Genomic DNA, 17,970 nt, shown 5'->3' on the forward strand with positions numbered 1-17,970 from the left:
TTTTCAAAACACCAAAGTTGATGTCATGACTTTCTACACACAGGTATAACAGGACAATATAATCAACCGTACTTTCCAACCAGAGTACATGGAGAACAGCTAGCAAATAATCCACCAGCCTGTAGTTGGTTATTTTTTAGCCTTGTGGTATGTGTGTTTCTGAGGTTTCTTAAAAATGATCTCAATTCCCAGTCATTTTTTTTTAAAGCTCTGGGGGGAAAATGAGGAAAAACAGGCAACAAAAAAGGAAGACGGAAAAGGAAAGAAAGGAAAAAGAAGGATAAGATATAAGGGGATATTACAGAGAAAGGAAAGGGAAAGAAAGGGAAAGAGAAGAAAAAGAAAGAAGGAAAAAAGACAACAAGGAAATAGGCAAAAAGGAAAAACAGTAAACAACAAAGCTCTGGGCAATGCCTTCTGTTTAGCACTCCCTTCCCCGATTGCTTCCCCTCCCACCCCCAAAACTGGCTACAAATGCTGGACAGGACTTATTTCAAATAATTTAGCAGAATCAAAGATTTTCAAATAGTGACGGTGTTACTGACTTCTTCATACTGGATAACAAAATACGGGTAGCTCTGATCATCATTAAAAATGACAAAAATCTGAGGCTCAAAGTAATTATCCACGCAGGAGTCATACAGGTCACTGGTTATGCTGTCTGGATTCACTGGAGGTGGTCTTCTCATATTGTGGTTGCCTACTGTGTATCTTCCAGTTAGCACTTTTGCCAGAAACATAAAATGGACCCCTTTGGGGGACCTCTTAGAGAAGCTGTGGGAATAGCTGGCCTTCCTTGCAAAATAACTGCCTTGTCCAAACATCGTAGCGTGTTTGCCGCACACGCGTGGGTCAAAGTTGTGCTTACAGATACCATCCACCACGTCTTGGGATGTCCCATGGAAGAGGTGCCGCTCATTCATTATCCTGCTAATGTCATTGGCTTTCTTAGACATGTACTCCTTTTTCCTGGTGCAAACAGGGATGAGGGAATTGGAAGAAGGAATAAAGAACAGCTTTTAATGGGCGAGATCTGGTAAAGGATTTTATCTTTACATTTCTTTACTTCATTAGAGGAATTAAGAGAAGTAGTAACCCATTTAAAAGTAAGGAATGACAAGGAGCCAGTGGTTTAAGGGGGAGATTCTGAGATGTCTATTATAGTCTGACTGAAAGGAACTGTATTGGCCTTAAATGAACTAGAAGGACCATCTTTGAGTCACAGGAGAATCTACAATTCCCTAGGGCAGTGCTGTCAAAGCCAAAAAGAAATGGGGCCAACACACTATACATAAGGATTCCAGTTGGCTGCATATTGACTTAGAAAATCACATATTGACATTATCTCTGTTTTTATTGTATTTTAATTTTTTTTGGTAATATTTCCCAATTACATTTTAATCTGGCTAAGACTATATTGTTGTGGGCGAATTTTTCCCCTATCCCCTGGCTGAGTGCTGACACCTCTTCCTCGGGCTCTCTGTGATATACTTCATTAAAGTGATGTTTTGGTCTTCTTTAACTCTAACTCCCAGTGTGGTGCCTTACACACAGTAGGCACTTAATAAACATTTATTTTGAATCAAGCCTATTGCCATATCTAAGCTGGCACAGGCTATGGGAGACAGCATGGTATAGTGTAAAGAGTGTTGAATTTGAAATCAAAGGACCTGGATTCAAATCCAGACTCTTCCACTCTATGTAGGTGATCTTAGGCTAACCACTTAAACCTCATCAGGCCTCAGTTTTCCCATCTGTAAAATGAGTACCTTTAATTGGATGGCTACAGAGGTTCCTCTGTGACCCTATCACCTTTCTGAGCCCCAGTTTCCTCATCTGTGAGATGAGGGGGTTGGTTTGGGCTCTGGCTCCAAACGTAAGATCTTAGGAGATTTTCTCATTCTCTATGGAGCTTTATCTCACACGTGGAAAAGGGAAACCATCCTTTCCCTCCTTCCTCTCTACTAACCTCTAGCTCTCCTCCTTCCGAATCCTGCTCAAATCTCGCCTCCTGCAGGAAGGCTTCCCTTATTTATCCCATTCAAACTCTTTGCTTCTTTAGTTTCTGACTTTTCTCAACACTCAACTTGCATTATATTCTTACCTTGGATCTTGCTATCAAGCCCTCAATTATGAACTTAAGTGAAAAAACAGACTTTCCTGAGTTGTTTACACTTTATTTGTCCTTCTTCAATTAACCCCTCCCTTTTCCTGTTTCACACTGTGCCCCCCACCCCCAGGAAGTGGCAGGGCTTTGACTCACCTTTTATACTTTTCCCAAAGAAACTGGTTCTGCACTCTCAGGATTTTCAAGATTCTATATTTAATCTCAGGCACAGTCTTATGAAAGAGATTATAGATGGTTCGATAGCTTTTGTCCTCCTTGGAAACAGGCACTTGGATAAAGTCCTGAGATGGATCCATAGCAATCCAGGTCTCAGGATAAAAGTTTGCCGAGGTAACTACGGATGGACAGAAGACCTGGGATGAGGCTGTTTCCGCTGCAGGATGAGGCAATGGGGGCATACCACCAAGGGTCCTGATTTGGGAGAAAAGAAAGTCCGTGTTTACAACACTTTGAAATAAACAAGGTTTGAGCTCTAATTGGACAGTCACAACTTAACGCTTTACCAAAGGGTAAAGGTCTTGTTTATAGCTTGGTAATGATGTGCCGGGTTAGAATTTGCAAAGTGTGGATGCTTCTTTCAAAAAAAAAAGCATAACAATGCCAGGTAAGGAGGGGGAATGTAGCCAATGCTGTCTGTAAGCCAAAGCAATGATTAGAATTTTCTTGGTCTCCTGTCTGTGGATGATTACTGTGTGTCAGTCCCATCTCCTCCCTGGCCTTCAGCCTCTTCATCTATAAAACAGAGGGGATTGGATTGAATGGTCCCTGCAAGTTTAGACTGCAGATCCTCTGAAGGAAGGCAGGAGCAGCTTGCTACAAGGCATTCAGTAGACTGTAAGTCAGAAACATCTTCCCTGCGGGGTCATCATGTGTATCTTAGGCTTGTACATTCAGAGAAGCTCATCTCAGCAATGCTGCCCTAGGCTTATTTGGTTTCCTCTAAAACAATCATCAATGGAGGCAGGAATGGGGGGAGTTAAATTGTTTTTATCTGTTACTTTATTTAAAATATGCACAAGGCACCTAAAGTTGACAAGGGTATGTGACTCTAGAGCCCACACACCATGCCATCTGAACATCCTTGTCAGCCCAAGGATACCTAGTGCCTTTTCCCCTGAGCAAATACACACGTCAGTAAACAATTGATTAAGTGCCATCTGGGGGGAAGCAGCACCCCGGGTGAGACAGCACGACATTTTAAACATCAGGCTTACACATCTTCTTTTCCAGTCATTGTTATAAAATACCTCCCCAGCCAGCACCCCAACTCATTTCAGCTATGAGCAAGCACAGACAAGGCTGTCTGACCTTTAAAAGATTTTGGATTTTACATGCCATTACAAAGTTACCCATTCTGGAGTGTTAAATCATGCCTTTTTGGTAAATGACAAGAAAACAACTTCAAATCTCTCCAAACAAACCATCAACTGATTTTTTTTTTATTAGAATAGAGGGGCAAATGGGAGTGGGGGTGGGGCACTAAGTAACCTTCAAAACTTTTCTCCTTGGAGGAGAGAACATCTGTGGGTACAAAATGTTGCTTGTGCTGTCAGAGGCGATTGCTTGGTTTTAGTTAACTATTTTCTTTGTGACAAAGGAAGGTGAATTGAGTTGTAGGGGAAGAGATCAGGGTTATGCCAGAATGGTGGTGCTGTTTAAAAAACAAAAAGGCGAAAAGGTTTCATAAAACATCAATAAAAAGAAAACAAAAAGAGGAGGGAAAGGTGATGGGTAAATTGAAGGCAGCCTGATTGCTGCATTCTCTAAGGAGGGCAGCTTAACCTGGGGTCCAGGAGCTTTTAATATTTTTAAAATATTTTGATAACTATTTCAATATAATTGATTTCCTTTGAAATCCTATATATTTTATGCATTTAAAAACATCATGCTGAGAAGGGGTCCACGAGCTTTACCAGACTGCCAATGGGTGCAGGACACCCCACCAAAAAGATCGGGAGTGCCTGCTGTACAGAGAAAGGAGCCTGGATCTGTGCCCCTTTCAATTCACGTCAGTTACTCTCAAGGACTTCCAGCCGAAACAGCAGCAGCAACCTGGAGCAGCGGCTGATTTTCACCTGATTAAGAGCTTACATGTAATCAACCTTCTTAACCATTTTCATAAAAGGGGAAGAAAGAGGGGGAAGGAAAGGGAGTGAGACAGCGAATGCCCACACCTGGCCCCGGTTCCGGGGCCAGACAAGTATCACTGCTCAACAGGAAACAGTCACGAGGACCCACACAGGCAGGCAGCAGGTGGGCAGGCAGGCTTGGCCCTCCCATGCTTAGGGTATTTTCATCCTAATGAAATGATGTGATGCAGGTGGGGCAGCTGTGTATGGGCAGGCACCTACTCCCCAGGGGGTGACCTGGCATGAAACCACTGCTCAGCCTTTCAGACCAGGCCACCCCAGACATGAATCTTCATGAGTGGGAGGCTTGGGAAATGCACCCAAACCTAAAGACCTTTACTCAATAAAATCAGACACAGTCATCCCAGAGGCACAAGGACATTAGGTCATCTTCCTCAGTGTTGTGGGATACAGCAAACAAACAGAAGGCAGTCTCTTTTTTTCCCAGACGCCTACAGCTAGTTGAAACCATAGCCAACCTCTCCCCTCTCCCGCTAAAGTAAAGACCTGAAGAATGCTTACTTACAAAGAAGCCTGTGAACACCTAACTCTGAGGGCATGAGTGCTACAGAGGGAGCTGAGTCTCCAGAGCCAGGGACAGGGGGCAGCCCATGGGTTATTTGTATGGAGTCACAGAATCCATGAATGCTTCCCAGATTCACGGAATGTTAACAGCAAAAGGACTTTACAGCCTCACATTTATCCCTATTGAATTGCATCTTATCTGATTCAGCCCAGTGCTTTAGCCTAGCAAGCTTTTGAGATCCTTAATCTAGATCCTTAATGAATTTGAACTTTCAACCAACTGCAAATCCATTTAACTGAGGCAGCCAGGTGGCACAGTGGATGGAGTATTGGACCCACAGTCAGGAAGAAGAGTTCAAATCCAGTCTCAGATACTTCTTAGTTATGTGAACTTGGACAAATCACTTAATTGCTATCTGCCTCAGTTTGCCTGGCTGTTAAATGGGCACAATAAGGATTGTGTTATCTCATAAATTATACATATATATGTATAAGTATGTATGTATAAAAATGCTAGCTCTTACTATTACTGAAAAAGAGCCTAGACTCCACCTCACCATCCTTCCCACAATAACACGAGATCTTTTATCAAACGCTTTGTCCAAATCTTGGTAAATCCTATCTATGTGATACCTATCATCTACCAGTTTAGTAACTTTGTCACTGAAAATGAAAACAAGTTAGTCAAACACGATGTGTTCTTGAAGAAAACTAGCTGGCCCTTTGTCAATGTGAGCCATGGGTCACGACTCGTTTCTGGCTGATCACTGACCATCTCTTTAATGATCTGACCTAGAATTTTTCTAGAAATTAAAGTCAAGCTCACTAGGCCATAGTTTGCAGTCTCTATTTTCTCTTTTTGTTGTTTTTTAACCAGAGATCTTTGTTTTTCATCAGTCTTGAGTGCCTCTCCCATTTCCCACCACCTTTTGACAATCACTGAAGTGATTCAACCAATCGTATCCACTGCAGATGCCAGGAGATCTGAATTCACCAAGGCCAACTAGGTACTTTCTTCCCTGATGGTCCTTGATTTGCTACTTACTATTTCTTTGACCTTGGTTAAGACACTTGATATCTCTAAGACTTAGTTTCCCTATCTCTAAAATGGGGATAACAATAACTGAATTAAATGCTTCACATGAGGAAAACTTTTTGTAAACCAAGTACTGTAGGAATGCGAAACAATCATGACAGTTATGACAACATGTAGTCATAAGAAGCACGGTGACTTAGTGGCTAGAGGGCCAGCTTTGGAGTCAGGAAAGACCCAAGTTCAGGCAACATCTAGTTATCTGAATGAGGGCAAGTCACCCAGCCTGTAAGTGACTGAGGAAGCTCTAGAGAAGTTGGTGATTAGAAGAAGCAAAGGGAGTTTCTATTCCATGCCTGGAAGTCCTCGAAGTTGAAATCACAGGTCTAGTCCAAAATGTAATAACTAAGTGGTCATAAAGACCAACAGCTCTGTAATAAAATCTGATAGCAGCAGTGACAAGAAGAAATAAAGCCTCAAGATAACCCCCATGGTAGGAAAGAAAGAAAAAGTAGCTGTGAGGACAAGATTCCAGGAGACAAGCAGAATTTCTGCGCTGGCTTCCTTTTTGCTACAACCTTGTCTGGTTTTTAAAATGACGTGCTTAATATGAATCATTTCAGAACAGTAGCTATCATTAGTAATAATAATAATAATAATAATAACTGACCATTTATATAAAACCTGACATGGTTTTTACAGCTTTGTTTCACATACAATATCTCATTTAAAGTGCTGAGCAGTCCCCACCCACTGGTTTCCTTGGTACCGTTCAGCTCTGGGGCTCCCCAGAAGGTTCACATAGTTTCTCAGTCCACTCAGTCTTTGGGGTAAGGGAGAAATATCACATCTCCTTCAAGTGCACCCACCAGACATGGGCCATGGTCTCGTAATTTTAGGCATGAAGACTCGGAACCAAGGACACACCAGTCTCCTTCACTGCCTTCCTCTCGCTTTGCCTACCAATTTCCTACAATACACATACTCTGCTTGTTTTAATATTCACACAGGCTTAAGGAGGGACACCCGTAAACATGTCTTATCCCATCCAGATTCTGCTGGAAGTCATTTTCGCTTTGCGAGCCACCCCTCTCCCCCTACAAATGCCTAGACGCTCATGGCTAATGCATGAGGCAGCAGAACTACAGTTTCCTGAGAAGGTGGATGATGACAGTAAGTCAGGATTTCTTCTCACTAGTATTCCCAAAAAGAGCACTTCTCACTCAAGAGAACGTCAGGCCTGTATGATGGCCATGTTCTCAGTTGTTGGGATGTTGAAGATCTGAAGTAAAAGATGTTTGCCATATTCACTCACTCACTCATTCATTCATTCAAATGTAAACTCCTTGAGAAGTAACTATTTTTGCTTTTTCTCTGTATTCCCAGTATTTACTGGCCTACAGTACTTGTTCAGGGAATGCTTACTTATTGATTCATTCATTTAACCCAAAACATTTATTAGACACCTGTTCTGTTCTAAGCACAGTGCAAGGGGCCGCTTATGTTCTCCTGGCTGGGAGTTCAGGGTTTGTAGGTATCACAATGGTATGAATCTGGTTATCCTAAATTCTAAGCTTCCTGAGAACAGGGGCTGTGTGTTGCATGTCACTTGCCAGAATTCAGCACAATTCTCTAAGCATGCCAGTCTTAATAAATGTCTGTCATATTCCTGCATATAGTATAAGGGTCATTCATTTTCCAGACGATCTGTAGTCACTGCCTATAGAGCTTATCCTAGTAAGGCCAGATCCTGGTTTCACATGATGAACACTGAGTCACATAGCACTGACTGCTGAGCTGCTAGCTGCTTCCCTCTATCCAACTGAGAGAGGCACTACTGGAAAGTGGAATGGAAGGAACGTTGGCTCTGTTGGTCCCAGAAGAAATCTGTTTTCCCATCCCACCTCTGACACCAGCTATGTAACCATGAGCAAATCATAGAAACCTTCCTGGGTCTCAGCTGTAAGATTTTTTTTTTTAAGGCGTGACTTGTGACAGTATCAGTGTAAGGAACTCCTGCTATAAATACTCCCTCCATGGATACAGACCAGAATCATGTTTAAAATGTATAGCCTTCCAGAGCTGTCTAGACGCAATGAGGGGTTAAGTGACTTGCCCAGCAAGGATACTCAGAGACAAAACTTCACTCCAAGGCCAACCCTTAATGCACACTGCCTTGCTATAAAGTTAGGATAGTAATGCCTATGATACCTCCCACAGAGACTGTTAGGAAGGTCAAATGAGATGTTTGTAAATTGCTATGTAAATGCCACCAATTATTGAGTTCATCTTTGCACTTCCTGTGAAAAATAATCTTCTAAACTAATGAACCATATAAACAAGATTTCTTGGGAGTGTCCAATTTATTTAAGAAAACATTTTTTTTTTCTGGAACAATCAGAAATTGCCTCAATCCTATTTAAATTAATATTGCCAAAATCTGAACTTGTTCAGTTTAACCATAGCTATTATCTGAGAATTGTGGAATGAGAATAAGCCAGACTTTAAATAACAAACCTCTCAGCTCAAACGAGAGGATGGAGCTCATGCCTGATACATCTGTCTCCTGCAATATCAATACTAAGATACATCAGTGTGCTGCAAGGGAACATGCAAACGGTTCTCAGTGATCTGGGTGAAAGCTTTGCCCTCCTAAGCTATCTTTAGCCATCCATTCCTCCAAGTACGTGCTGATGACCTGCTGAGTGCAGAGTACTCCTTAGACACAAGCTCCCCAGGAGCCCTGATTTCATACTGTCTTCATCAGCACAGATTGCAATCAGCATGGTCCAATAGAAACCATACGGGATATGGTGTCAGAGAGTTTGGGTCTGAATTCCAGCTCTGTCACTGACTACCCGTGTGACCTTGGGCAAGGCAATGAAAGGGTTGCTCAGAATCTAGAATTCTCTCTACCTACAGTTTTGGCAGAAACTTTCACCGCCGTGTGGCCAACCAGGTGACGGGCTTCCCTAGTTACCTTAGCTAAGCTGGTATTCTGACAGCAAACACATTATCTGTTTCCAGGTGCCCACTTGGAGTTTGTCTAGCTCTCCAGGATCTGCTAGTGTTCGTACTCCAATCAATCAGTCAATAAACATTGTTTAAGTACTTGCTATGTGCCAAGCATGGAATTAAGCGCTGGAGATAACAGAAAGAGGCAAAAGACAATTCTGGTCTTCAAGGAGCTTACAATCTAAAAATCCACTAGAATACCTTTGCAGAAAACAAATCACTTCCACAATGGAATGTAAACAGGACAATAGGACACAATTCAAAGCTACATAAAGCAGGATCTCTGCCCACAAGGAGAAGACGCTTCTGCAAATGCACAGAATACAGTTAAAGCGTGACAAGCACATAAGAGAACAGCATGCTAAATCCGATAAAGGGTAAATCCCTTTCAGCTGGGAGGATTCCAGCAGGCTGGCTTCAAGTATTTGACCTGCTTATGATAATCGTAGTCTAAGTTGGGAAGCTAGAGAACAAAATTCACGAGCAAAAGTGCGAGAGGTAGGAAATTTAGGACTAGGTTAGGGTGTAGGGAGTGAATAATCCAGTGTGCCTTCCATTTGGAGAACACTGAGTAAGAATTGTCTGAGATAAAATGAAAGAAAACCAAAAAGGAAAGGAAGGAAAAGAGGAAGGAAGGGAGAGAAGGAGGGAGAGAAGGAAGAAAGAGAAGGAAAGAAAGAAGGAGGTAATGGAAGGAGGGAAAGGGGAAGGGAGAGAAGGAAGGAGGAAAGAAGGAATGGAAGGAAAGAAGGAAGGAGGTAATGGAAGGAGGGAAGGAAGGAGGGAGGGCAAAAAAAGAAAGGTAGGCTGTATCCAAATCATTGACAGCCCTGAAGGCCAGCTCGTGAGTTTGCTCGTTTGATGGGTGAAAATGGGGAGTCAGAAAAGGTATTTGTGCATTTGAAGTTAGCAAGCAGCTCAGGCTCCATGGGCATTAGGGAGTAAGGCCAACCTTGAGACATGGTCCGCATCCAGTGCTGCTGACCTGGGACCCCTTCCTTGCACCCGGGGCTTGGGTGGATGATGGGCTCAGCTAGTGAGTGCAAAGCAAGTCAGACCACAGTCAAAAATCAGTTAGCATGCATTTATTAAGTGCTTACTATGGGCCAAGCAGCACGAATTCAAAAACAAACAAACAAGCAAAGAGACAGCATATTCATCGGGGGAGAGAACACACCAAGACCCATGTACATATGATATATACAGAAGAGGGCAAACATAGGTTCTGGGGAGCTGTAGCCTCCGGCTAAACTCCTAAGTGCAGCCTGAACCACGTTCAAATTTAGTTAGGGAAGAAAGTAAGCATTTACACAGAGTTTACTATGTGTCAGGCATGTGCTAAGCACTTTACAAATATTATCTTATTTGACAATCGGGAAATATTTAACAAAATAAATCAAAATACAATAAAACAGACATTATCTTCTTGGGTGATTTTCTAAGTCAATGTGGCGCTTACAGAGCCTTATGACTGGCTTATGATGCATTTCTATTTGAATTTGACACCACTTAAATAAGTGAAATGGGTGATAACCTCGGTAGCAGTGGGGAAGAGGAAAGGACTTCTGTGAAAGGTGGGTTGGAGGGGAGTCTTGAAGGAAGCCAGGGAAGGAAGACGCAGAGGGGAGGAAGAGTGTGTGAGGCCTGGGGGATGGGTAATTCAGGAGATGCAGCGTCATGGATGAGGTGGAGCCAGTAGGGCAGAGCAGCTGGATTAAAGGAGCCCGTGAGGGGAGTCAAGTCGAGACTGAAGAGGCAGGAAGGTGCCTGGCTCTGAAGGCCTGGGCTTTCATACTGGCCCCCAGACCATTATTCCTGGCAGGACAAGTCAAGTAAGGGTCCTGAGATTTCTAAAAGGGAATGGGGAGGGTGAGGAGCACAGGGGGCCATTCCCCTGCTTACTGAGGCTAGATTTAGAAACAGGCTACATTTGTGGGGCAATAATTCTCCTGCTGCTCCCACAATTTTTTTAACAGTCTGTGGTTTTCCAAAACAAGTCTGTTTAAAAGAAAAACAAAAGGAGGGCGCCATCATCATTTATATCAAGGTTCTGAACAAATTCACTTTCACCCTGCCATCCCAAAGCACCCTCCAATGCAGTGAGTCAATGAGCATTCTCGTCTGCTCCCAGGAGCTAAATCGCATTGGATTGGCCCAGCACGCCAAGCTGCCAGTTACACTAATGACTTCCACTCTCTTACTAGGAGGACAATATGTTCCTAACTACTGGACTCTGACAATAACATCTCCAGCTGTGCTGACAAAATCACAGAAATGGCATTTTTATTAGTTCTAATCAAAAAAAGGCTACAATGTAGCACTTTCCTCACTTGGCCTTTGATGAAGACATACATTCACCCCAAGCTGTAACGATGCAAAGAACGTTTCATCCCCCAGGATTCCTGGACACAAAGTGTTTCTTAAAAAATAATGTTCGTGTCTCAAAGCTCAGGTTTGGTATTGTTAATGTACTGTAGCTGTGATTGGTAGACTTCACGAGAGTGGGGCTAGGCTAGAAGGAAAAGAAAAATTAGAAAATGAAACAAAACCAAAAAGGAAAGGAAGGAAAGGAGGAAGGAAGGGAGAGAAGGAAGAGAAGGAAAGAAAGAAGGAGGTAATGGAAGGAGGGAAGGGGGAAGGGAGGGAAGGAAGGAAGAAAGAAGGAAGGAATGGAAGGAAAGAAGGAAGGAGGTAATGGAAGGAGGGAAGGAAGGAGGGCAAAAAAAGAAGGGAGGGAGAAAAAGAGGGAAGGAGGGAGGGAGGAAGGAATTCCCCCAAGTCAATGTCTTCACTTCAAAAATTGCCTTGCCAACTCTCTCCAAAAAGGAACCTCCAAATACTTTAGCTCTCTACCCCTCTGCTCAAAGTCAGACAGCCAGGGCCAGATCAGCACTTTCAAAGCGAGGCTCACCTCTCCCCTCTTCCCACACGGTACCATGCATCAGGCTGGAGTGTGGCATGAATTCCCAAGAAATACTAATTCTGGCAGGAGCAGCAGTGAATGATAAAGCCAGGGCATCACACTGACTAGCAGTTCCGTGAGAAGACTAAATAGTGAAGTGGAAAGAGCATTGGGTGTTAGAGGCAGAAGGCCTGGGATTATATCCTGGTTCTGGCACTTACTTCTGTGACCTTGGGTAAGGCACTTCTCTCTCAGTCTCAGCTTAGATGGCATAATAAATTTGAATTTGGAGACAAAGGAACTGAATTCAGATCGCAGCTCTGCTGTTTAATTCTCTTTGCCTCAGTTTCCTCATCTGTAAAATGAAGGACTTAGACTAGGCAGCCCCCTAAGATCCATCTTTGCTGTGGATGTGTGATCCTGTGGTCTGATGATCTTGGGATCCTTTGTAGCTCTGACCCCTCCCTCGCTTGACCAGAGATGGAGGGGAGGAGCTGGGTGGGGAAAAGTGAAGGGCTAGATGACTATAATCAATGTATTCAGAAGGGGCTTACTTGGCACTATTAGCCTGCGAAAGGAGAGATCCAGGGGAATTCCTAAGAATACAGTATGCTGTGTTAGCGAGATGGCAGACCAAGTGTGTGGAATGTGGGTGTCACAAATGCAGCCAGCCGGAGACTCATCAGCTGGTTTGGGATTTTTTTCTTTATTCGATGACGGAGGTTTACTGGGGGTGGGAAGGAGCGGTCTAACTGGAAATGATTTATGTAGATATAAAAGGCATCAATAAAAAAGGACCCAGAGTTTCATCATTCATCTTACTCCTATCATTCTCACTCCCAGGACTTCCTGGCCAGAGCTTTCCCCTCCTCTTCAGGGTTTACCCTAGCCTAGATGGTGCTAACTCCTTGCAGCTACAACTCACTGGGGACTGATAGTCCTTTCAAGTGAAAGGGTCCTGCCAAAAAAAAAAAAAAAGAAAAAAAAAAGAAAAAGAAAAAGACAAATAAATTGGCCATGAATCGGTAACATGAATGCCTGTGCTATTCTCAGAGAAAGGCAGGTGTTCATCAATATGTGAAGGCAACCGAGACACCTAGATACAGCTTCATTCCACTTTTGGGGGAAGGCAAGCTGCTGTTTGTTTATCACAGTATCAGATATAGGGGCAGCTAGGTGGCACAGTGGACAGAGCTCCGGCCTTGGAGTCAAAAGGCCCTCAGTTCAAATCCAACCTCAGACACTTGACATTTACAGCTGTGTGACCCTGGGCAAGTCACTTAACCCCACTGCCTAGCCCCAAAAAAGAATCCGATTTAGGGCTGGCACCTTAATAATAATAGCTTGTAAGGTTTCCAAAGCACTTTACAAAAATTATCTCATTTGATTTTCCCAATAACCCGGGAAAGGAGGTGCTATTATTATCCCTATTTTATTATAGATGAGGAAACTGAGGCAAACAGAGGTTAAGTGAGTTGTCTGGGGTCACCGAGGTAGTAAGTATCTGAAGTAGGATCTGAACTCAGGTTTTCCTAATTTCAGGTTCAGCCCTCTATCCAGTACTGCCTTGCTATTCATACTTTTCCCACTGCATCAGTGCTTACAGAAGCCCTTTGAAATATGTTTACCCAGAAAACTATGGCAATTACTGCTAATCCCAAATATATCGAACTCAGGTACTCCAATCCAAAATAATAGAGAGATAAAAAGACAGCAGAGTTGTATAATTTTAATGACCAAACTTGGTCCAAGAGAAGAGTTGAAAAAATTCACCTTTTTCTGTTTACAGAGATTAAGGAAGGGGGACATAATAGGCACTTAATAAATTCTTATTGTTCACTGACTTAATGCATAGTGCATATACTGTCAGACTCACTCCATGACTTGGTTAGCTCCTCTGGTTTCTTTTTCTTTCTTTCCTTCTTAAAGTCTTTGTTACAAGGGTTAGCTTGCTAGGTAAGTGAGGGGAAGGGATACATTTGAACATCAAAGTGACATAACACATAAGTGTTGTTTTGTTTTGTTTTTATGAAATAGCACTGGACTTGGAATCAGGAATGATCTGGGATTAAGCTTTCCTTCCTTCCAACCCTTACTATTTGAATCATAGTAGCCAAGTCACTTTCCGTCTCTGAAGCTCAATTTCCTCACCTATGAAATGGAAAAAAGCAATGTGGTATAGAGAATAGACAGCTACTTTTGGAGGCAGGAAGACGTGAGTTCAAGTTCAACTTCTGACACACTGAATCTTTGTTGCATGACACTGAATAAATCGCATAACCTCTCAGTGGCCCTAAGCAATTATCTCAGCATATCAGTCACAGAGCAATTACTGACCTGTCTTGGAAGAAAATTTCCTACTTGAGTGAGATCATAGATCCAATAAACCAGATACCACTGGCACCTGTCTTATAGGACTCCCAGTGTGAGGCTCAAAGAGAAAGTCAGTGTAAAGTGCTTGCTTTGTAAACGATAAAGTTCCTTCTTGGTGGTGGTGATCAAAACAGGTTTAGCATTTTGGAAATCTTAAAATCATATATAAACACTATTATAAAAATATAGCAAGTGCCCAGAAAGCCCTAATGTACCTGAACAATGCCAACTACTGGCTTCAACACTCCATCGGACAGATGAGTTTCTTTCACACTGAAGGCTGTTTCCTAGCTAGCATTCAAAGGCAGCCAAAGCAATGTAAGGGTCAGTTCCTGCATGCAGCTGAGAACACAAAGAGGAGTGAGTGTCTACTTACTGGAGATAAGGCATCAGCACCAGACAGGACCGCAAGAGGGGTCTCTTTTTCATTATCCTTCGAGAGAAAAAGTTTTGCTGGTAGTTATCCTTGATGTTCAGAACGTACTGGTGATGCAGCATCGAGAATCGGACCTCCCGCAGGCCCCGGAAGCTGGTCTCTTCTATCAGTCGAATAACAGACTGTTGAACAATAGACTGTTCAATTAGAAAACAAAATGGACCAGAGGAAAGCAAATTAATAAACAGTCAAAACGAAGCCAAGCAAACACCAACTTCCCCAGCTTCCGTTCAATGCCAGCAATGCTGCCAATGTCACAGCCTCTAGACACAGAGAGGAATACAGGTCTGCAGATTTAGTGCTGGAAGGAACTTCAGAACCCATTCACCCAACCCACCCATTTGACAGGTGAGGGAAGAGAGACCCAGAGAGATCAACTTTCCCACCACCACACAGCTAGCAAGTGGCAGAGACAGGATTCGGAGCCAGGCATTTGACTCCAAATCTATCACAATTTCTACCCTACCACACTGCCTCTACTCCAACTACTCTAATGGACTTGGCATCTCCATAATGGGGATATCCCCTCCAATAATGCAGATTGCAACTCATCCATACTATCTTTGTCAAAAAAGGGCAATGTCAAGTTTTACTCTGTGTAAAGCAGGCATAGACGAGTGCCTAGTTTCCTCTGTTCAATGTGGCATATGGCTTCTCTCACATGACAATACCATCTTAGATGTTAATACAAGCTAAAGAAGCTCAGGAATATTCTGCTAGGACTGAGACCCACGGGTAACTAACTCCATTCTACTCTGAAGCTGTGACTATCTGCTTGTATCTCTTTTTGTGTGTGCTTCTTGGGGGAATTTCCATAAGAGGAATTAAAGATGGAATTGTGCAAAGTTCAAATAAATCAATCCAGTCACCAGTCCAAGAAGCCTGCCAAAGGAAAAAGTAAAAGGCCAGACCAATTATTTGAAGAATACATTTTACAGTCACCTTCTCTGCATACTAGATAGCTGCTAAAATACAATCAATTATTTCATCTCACGACACTGTCCAGTGACTAATACACACCGTTTTCTCTCTTTATTCCTTTTTAAAGAAGAAGGGAATCTAAAACAGATATCCCAGTTTTTCCTCTGAAAAAGAGCAAAAAGAGCTCGTGTGTGTGTGCACGCACGAGCATGCATGTGTGCACAGGTAAAAAATAAATTTAAATCAAAGAGAAAGGCCAAATCCTTTGGACATGAAATTAATCCTCTGAAGTCAATTTCAAGGCTTTTTGATGTGACTTGACATTCTTCACCAAAAAAGAAGACTAGAGCAGCAACCTTTCTTTTATTTGCTTTGTGATTAATGAGCTGTCCTCAGTACCTTGGACTAAGGATGCATTTGCAGAGAGACCAGAGTATGAAACAGGAATGATTGATTGGCCTGACCACAACTCAATAAACATTTGCAAGTACATCTTCCTGGGGACAGAGTGTGACTGTTCTCTCCTCATCTCTTGACAAGCTAACAACATCACATGCCCTCCCCTCCCATGGGCCAGGTGTAGCCTTGAGACACTCCAATACACACACTTTGGATTGAAAACTGCTCCAAACGGAGGCAGCATTTATCTTTTGGACTTCACTTGTAAATTCAAACACATACCCATGTAGATATACCAACTACTCCTACCATCCCTGCTATATATAATTTAGCTCAATTCCCCCCTGGCTTTGACAAGTTTCTGAGGCTAGCATTTGGTTTTTGTCAAAAAATTAGGTTATATTTCTGATGATGGGAAAAATAAGAAGAAAACCCTCCCAGAATTATGGAAAAAAAAAAAAAAAAACAAACCATTGAGGAGGGTAAGTTTTTCATCCGGTGAGTCAGTATTTGTTTGTTTGCTTGTTTTTTGCTCTTTTTAATTAGCATGGATATATAGCCAGATAGGGCTTGGATTTAGAAAGGACCTTGTGGGCCACTGAGTCAAACCTCATTCATTTAACAGATGAGGAAACAAAGGACCAAGTAGGTTAAATGACATTTCATGTCACACAGAGAAGAGGCTTCAGAGATAGGACTTGAATCCAGGCCTTCTGATTCACAAGTCAGCACTCTTTCCATTATACCATACTGCCTCCCCAGCTATGATTGAAAACAGTGCCTGGTCATTACAAGGTTGAGACATGAGTGGCACAGAGAGAAAGGAGGGGATTAAAATGCTATTCTTATGATAACAATCAGTACCTCTGGGTATTCTCGCCAGCCAAAGTGATCTCTGCAGAAATACTTCCAGACTGTGTGGTAGTTGGAATTGACATTGAAAGAAGAAGGCGTGGATAGTCTTCGAATTTGGTCAAATTCAGTTGTCTCATACACACTCATTGCATTCAAATCCGCCCAAAACTCATGTCCCCTAAAAAGAGCAAGGGAACCAAAATTCAGTGCATTCCCAAAATTACATTTCAGCCTTTGATCAAGTTAAAACCCACTGAGGTATGCAGGAAGGCTCCTCATTACAGAGTAAGGGGAATGAAGAGGACAGTAAAACTATTCATCAAATACTATGAACATAGTATTATCAAAGCATAACACCCATGTATGTACCTGTTTCATTCTGTTGGCTGAGAATTCCAAGTCTCCCATTTTTCTATAGGATCATAGGTTTAAAGCTGAATGGGATCTTAGAAGCCATCTAGATCAACTCCTTTATTTTACAAATGAGGAAACTGAGGTACAGAAGTTGAGTGACTTGCCCAGGATCACACAACATAATAATAATAAGCGTCTGAGGCAGGACTTATCTCAAAGTCTTCTTGTCTCCAGGCCCAGAGTTCTAACCACTGAGCAACTTTCCCAAAGCTAAAATAAGCTCGCTGACAGCAGGGACTAAGTTTTTTTTTTTTTATTATTATTGCCTAATAAACTTTTTTTATAGAGAGAGCTAAGTGGTTCAATAGAACATTGTTCCTGGAGTCAGACAGATCTGAGTTCAAATCTAGCATCAGACACTTCCTAGCTATGTGACCCTGGGCAAGTTACTTAGCCTGTTTGCCTCAGTTTCCCCCTAATGATGAGCATATGGGCATAATAATAATAGCACCTCCCTCCCAGAGTTGAGGATCAAATAAGATGTTTTAATGTGCTTAGCACAGTACCTAGTACATAGTTGGCACTTAATAACTGCACTAGCATTGTTCCTGATAAATATCACTCATTAAAAATCACCTGGCTCTCTTGCTGCTTGCTATGGGAAACCAGGAAATGTCTATAGCTGCTTAATGAATGACCGAGAGAAGGGCAAGAGGGAGAACTGCATGATATCCATATGCCAAGTAATTCTCACTGACTCTGCCCCAATGGTAATGAAGAGCAACGTTCTCTTTCATCCCACGGGTGGTAAAAGTGATATCAGGGGAAGACAAAACACTGAAAACAAACAAAAAACAAACAAAAAAATACACTGATTTCATTATCAGGAGACTAAGCTAT

General features: G+C 42.5%; 1 protein-coding gene across 4 annotated transcripts in view; it reads right to left on the reverse strand.

Annotated features, from left to right (window-relative positions):
- Positions 1-323: 323 nt before the first annotated feature.
- The window catches only part of TIPARP (TCDD inducible poly(ADP-ribose) polymerase), a 45,986-nt gene continuing 28,339 nt past the window's right edge, over positions 324-17,970 (reverse strand). For 3 of the 4 annotated variants that reach the window (XM_027876032.1, XM_027876031.1, XM_027876033.1), the window contains exons 3-6: positions 16,726-16,894; positions 14,482-14,678; positions 2,264-2,539; positions 324-969 (exon numbers count right to left, since the gene is read on the reverse strand). In XM_027876032.1, coding sequence (XP_027731833.1) covers positions 522-969; positions 2,264-2,539; positions 14,482-14,678; positions 16,726-16,894 — 1,090 coding nt within the window. In that variant the 3' untranslated portion in view covers positions 324-521. The remainder of the gene's footprint in view (positions 970-2,263; positions 2,540-14,481; positions 14,679-16,725; positions 16,895-17,970) is intronic. The other variant, XM_027876034.1, reaches the window with a different exon arrangement.

The sequence above is a fragment of the Vombatus ursinus genome, unplaced genomic scaffold, assembly GCF_900497805.2.
Source record: "Vombatus ursinus unplaced genomic scaffold, bare-nosed wombat genome assembly UNPS02014810.1, whole genome shotgun sequence".
Classification (NCBI taxonomy): Eukaryota; Metazoa; Chordata; class Mammalia; order Diprotodontia; family Vombatidae; genus Vombatus; species Vombatus ursinus.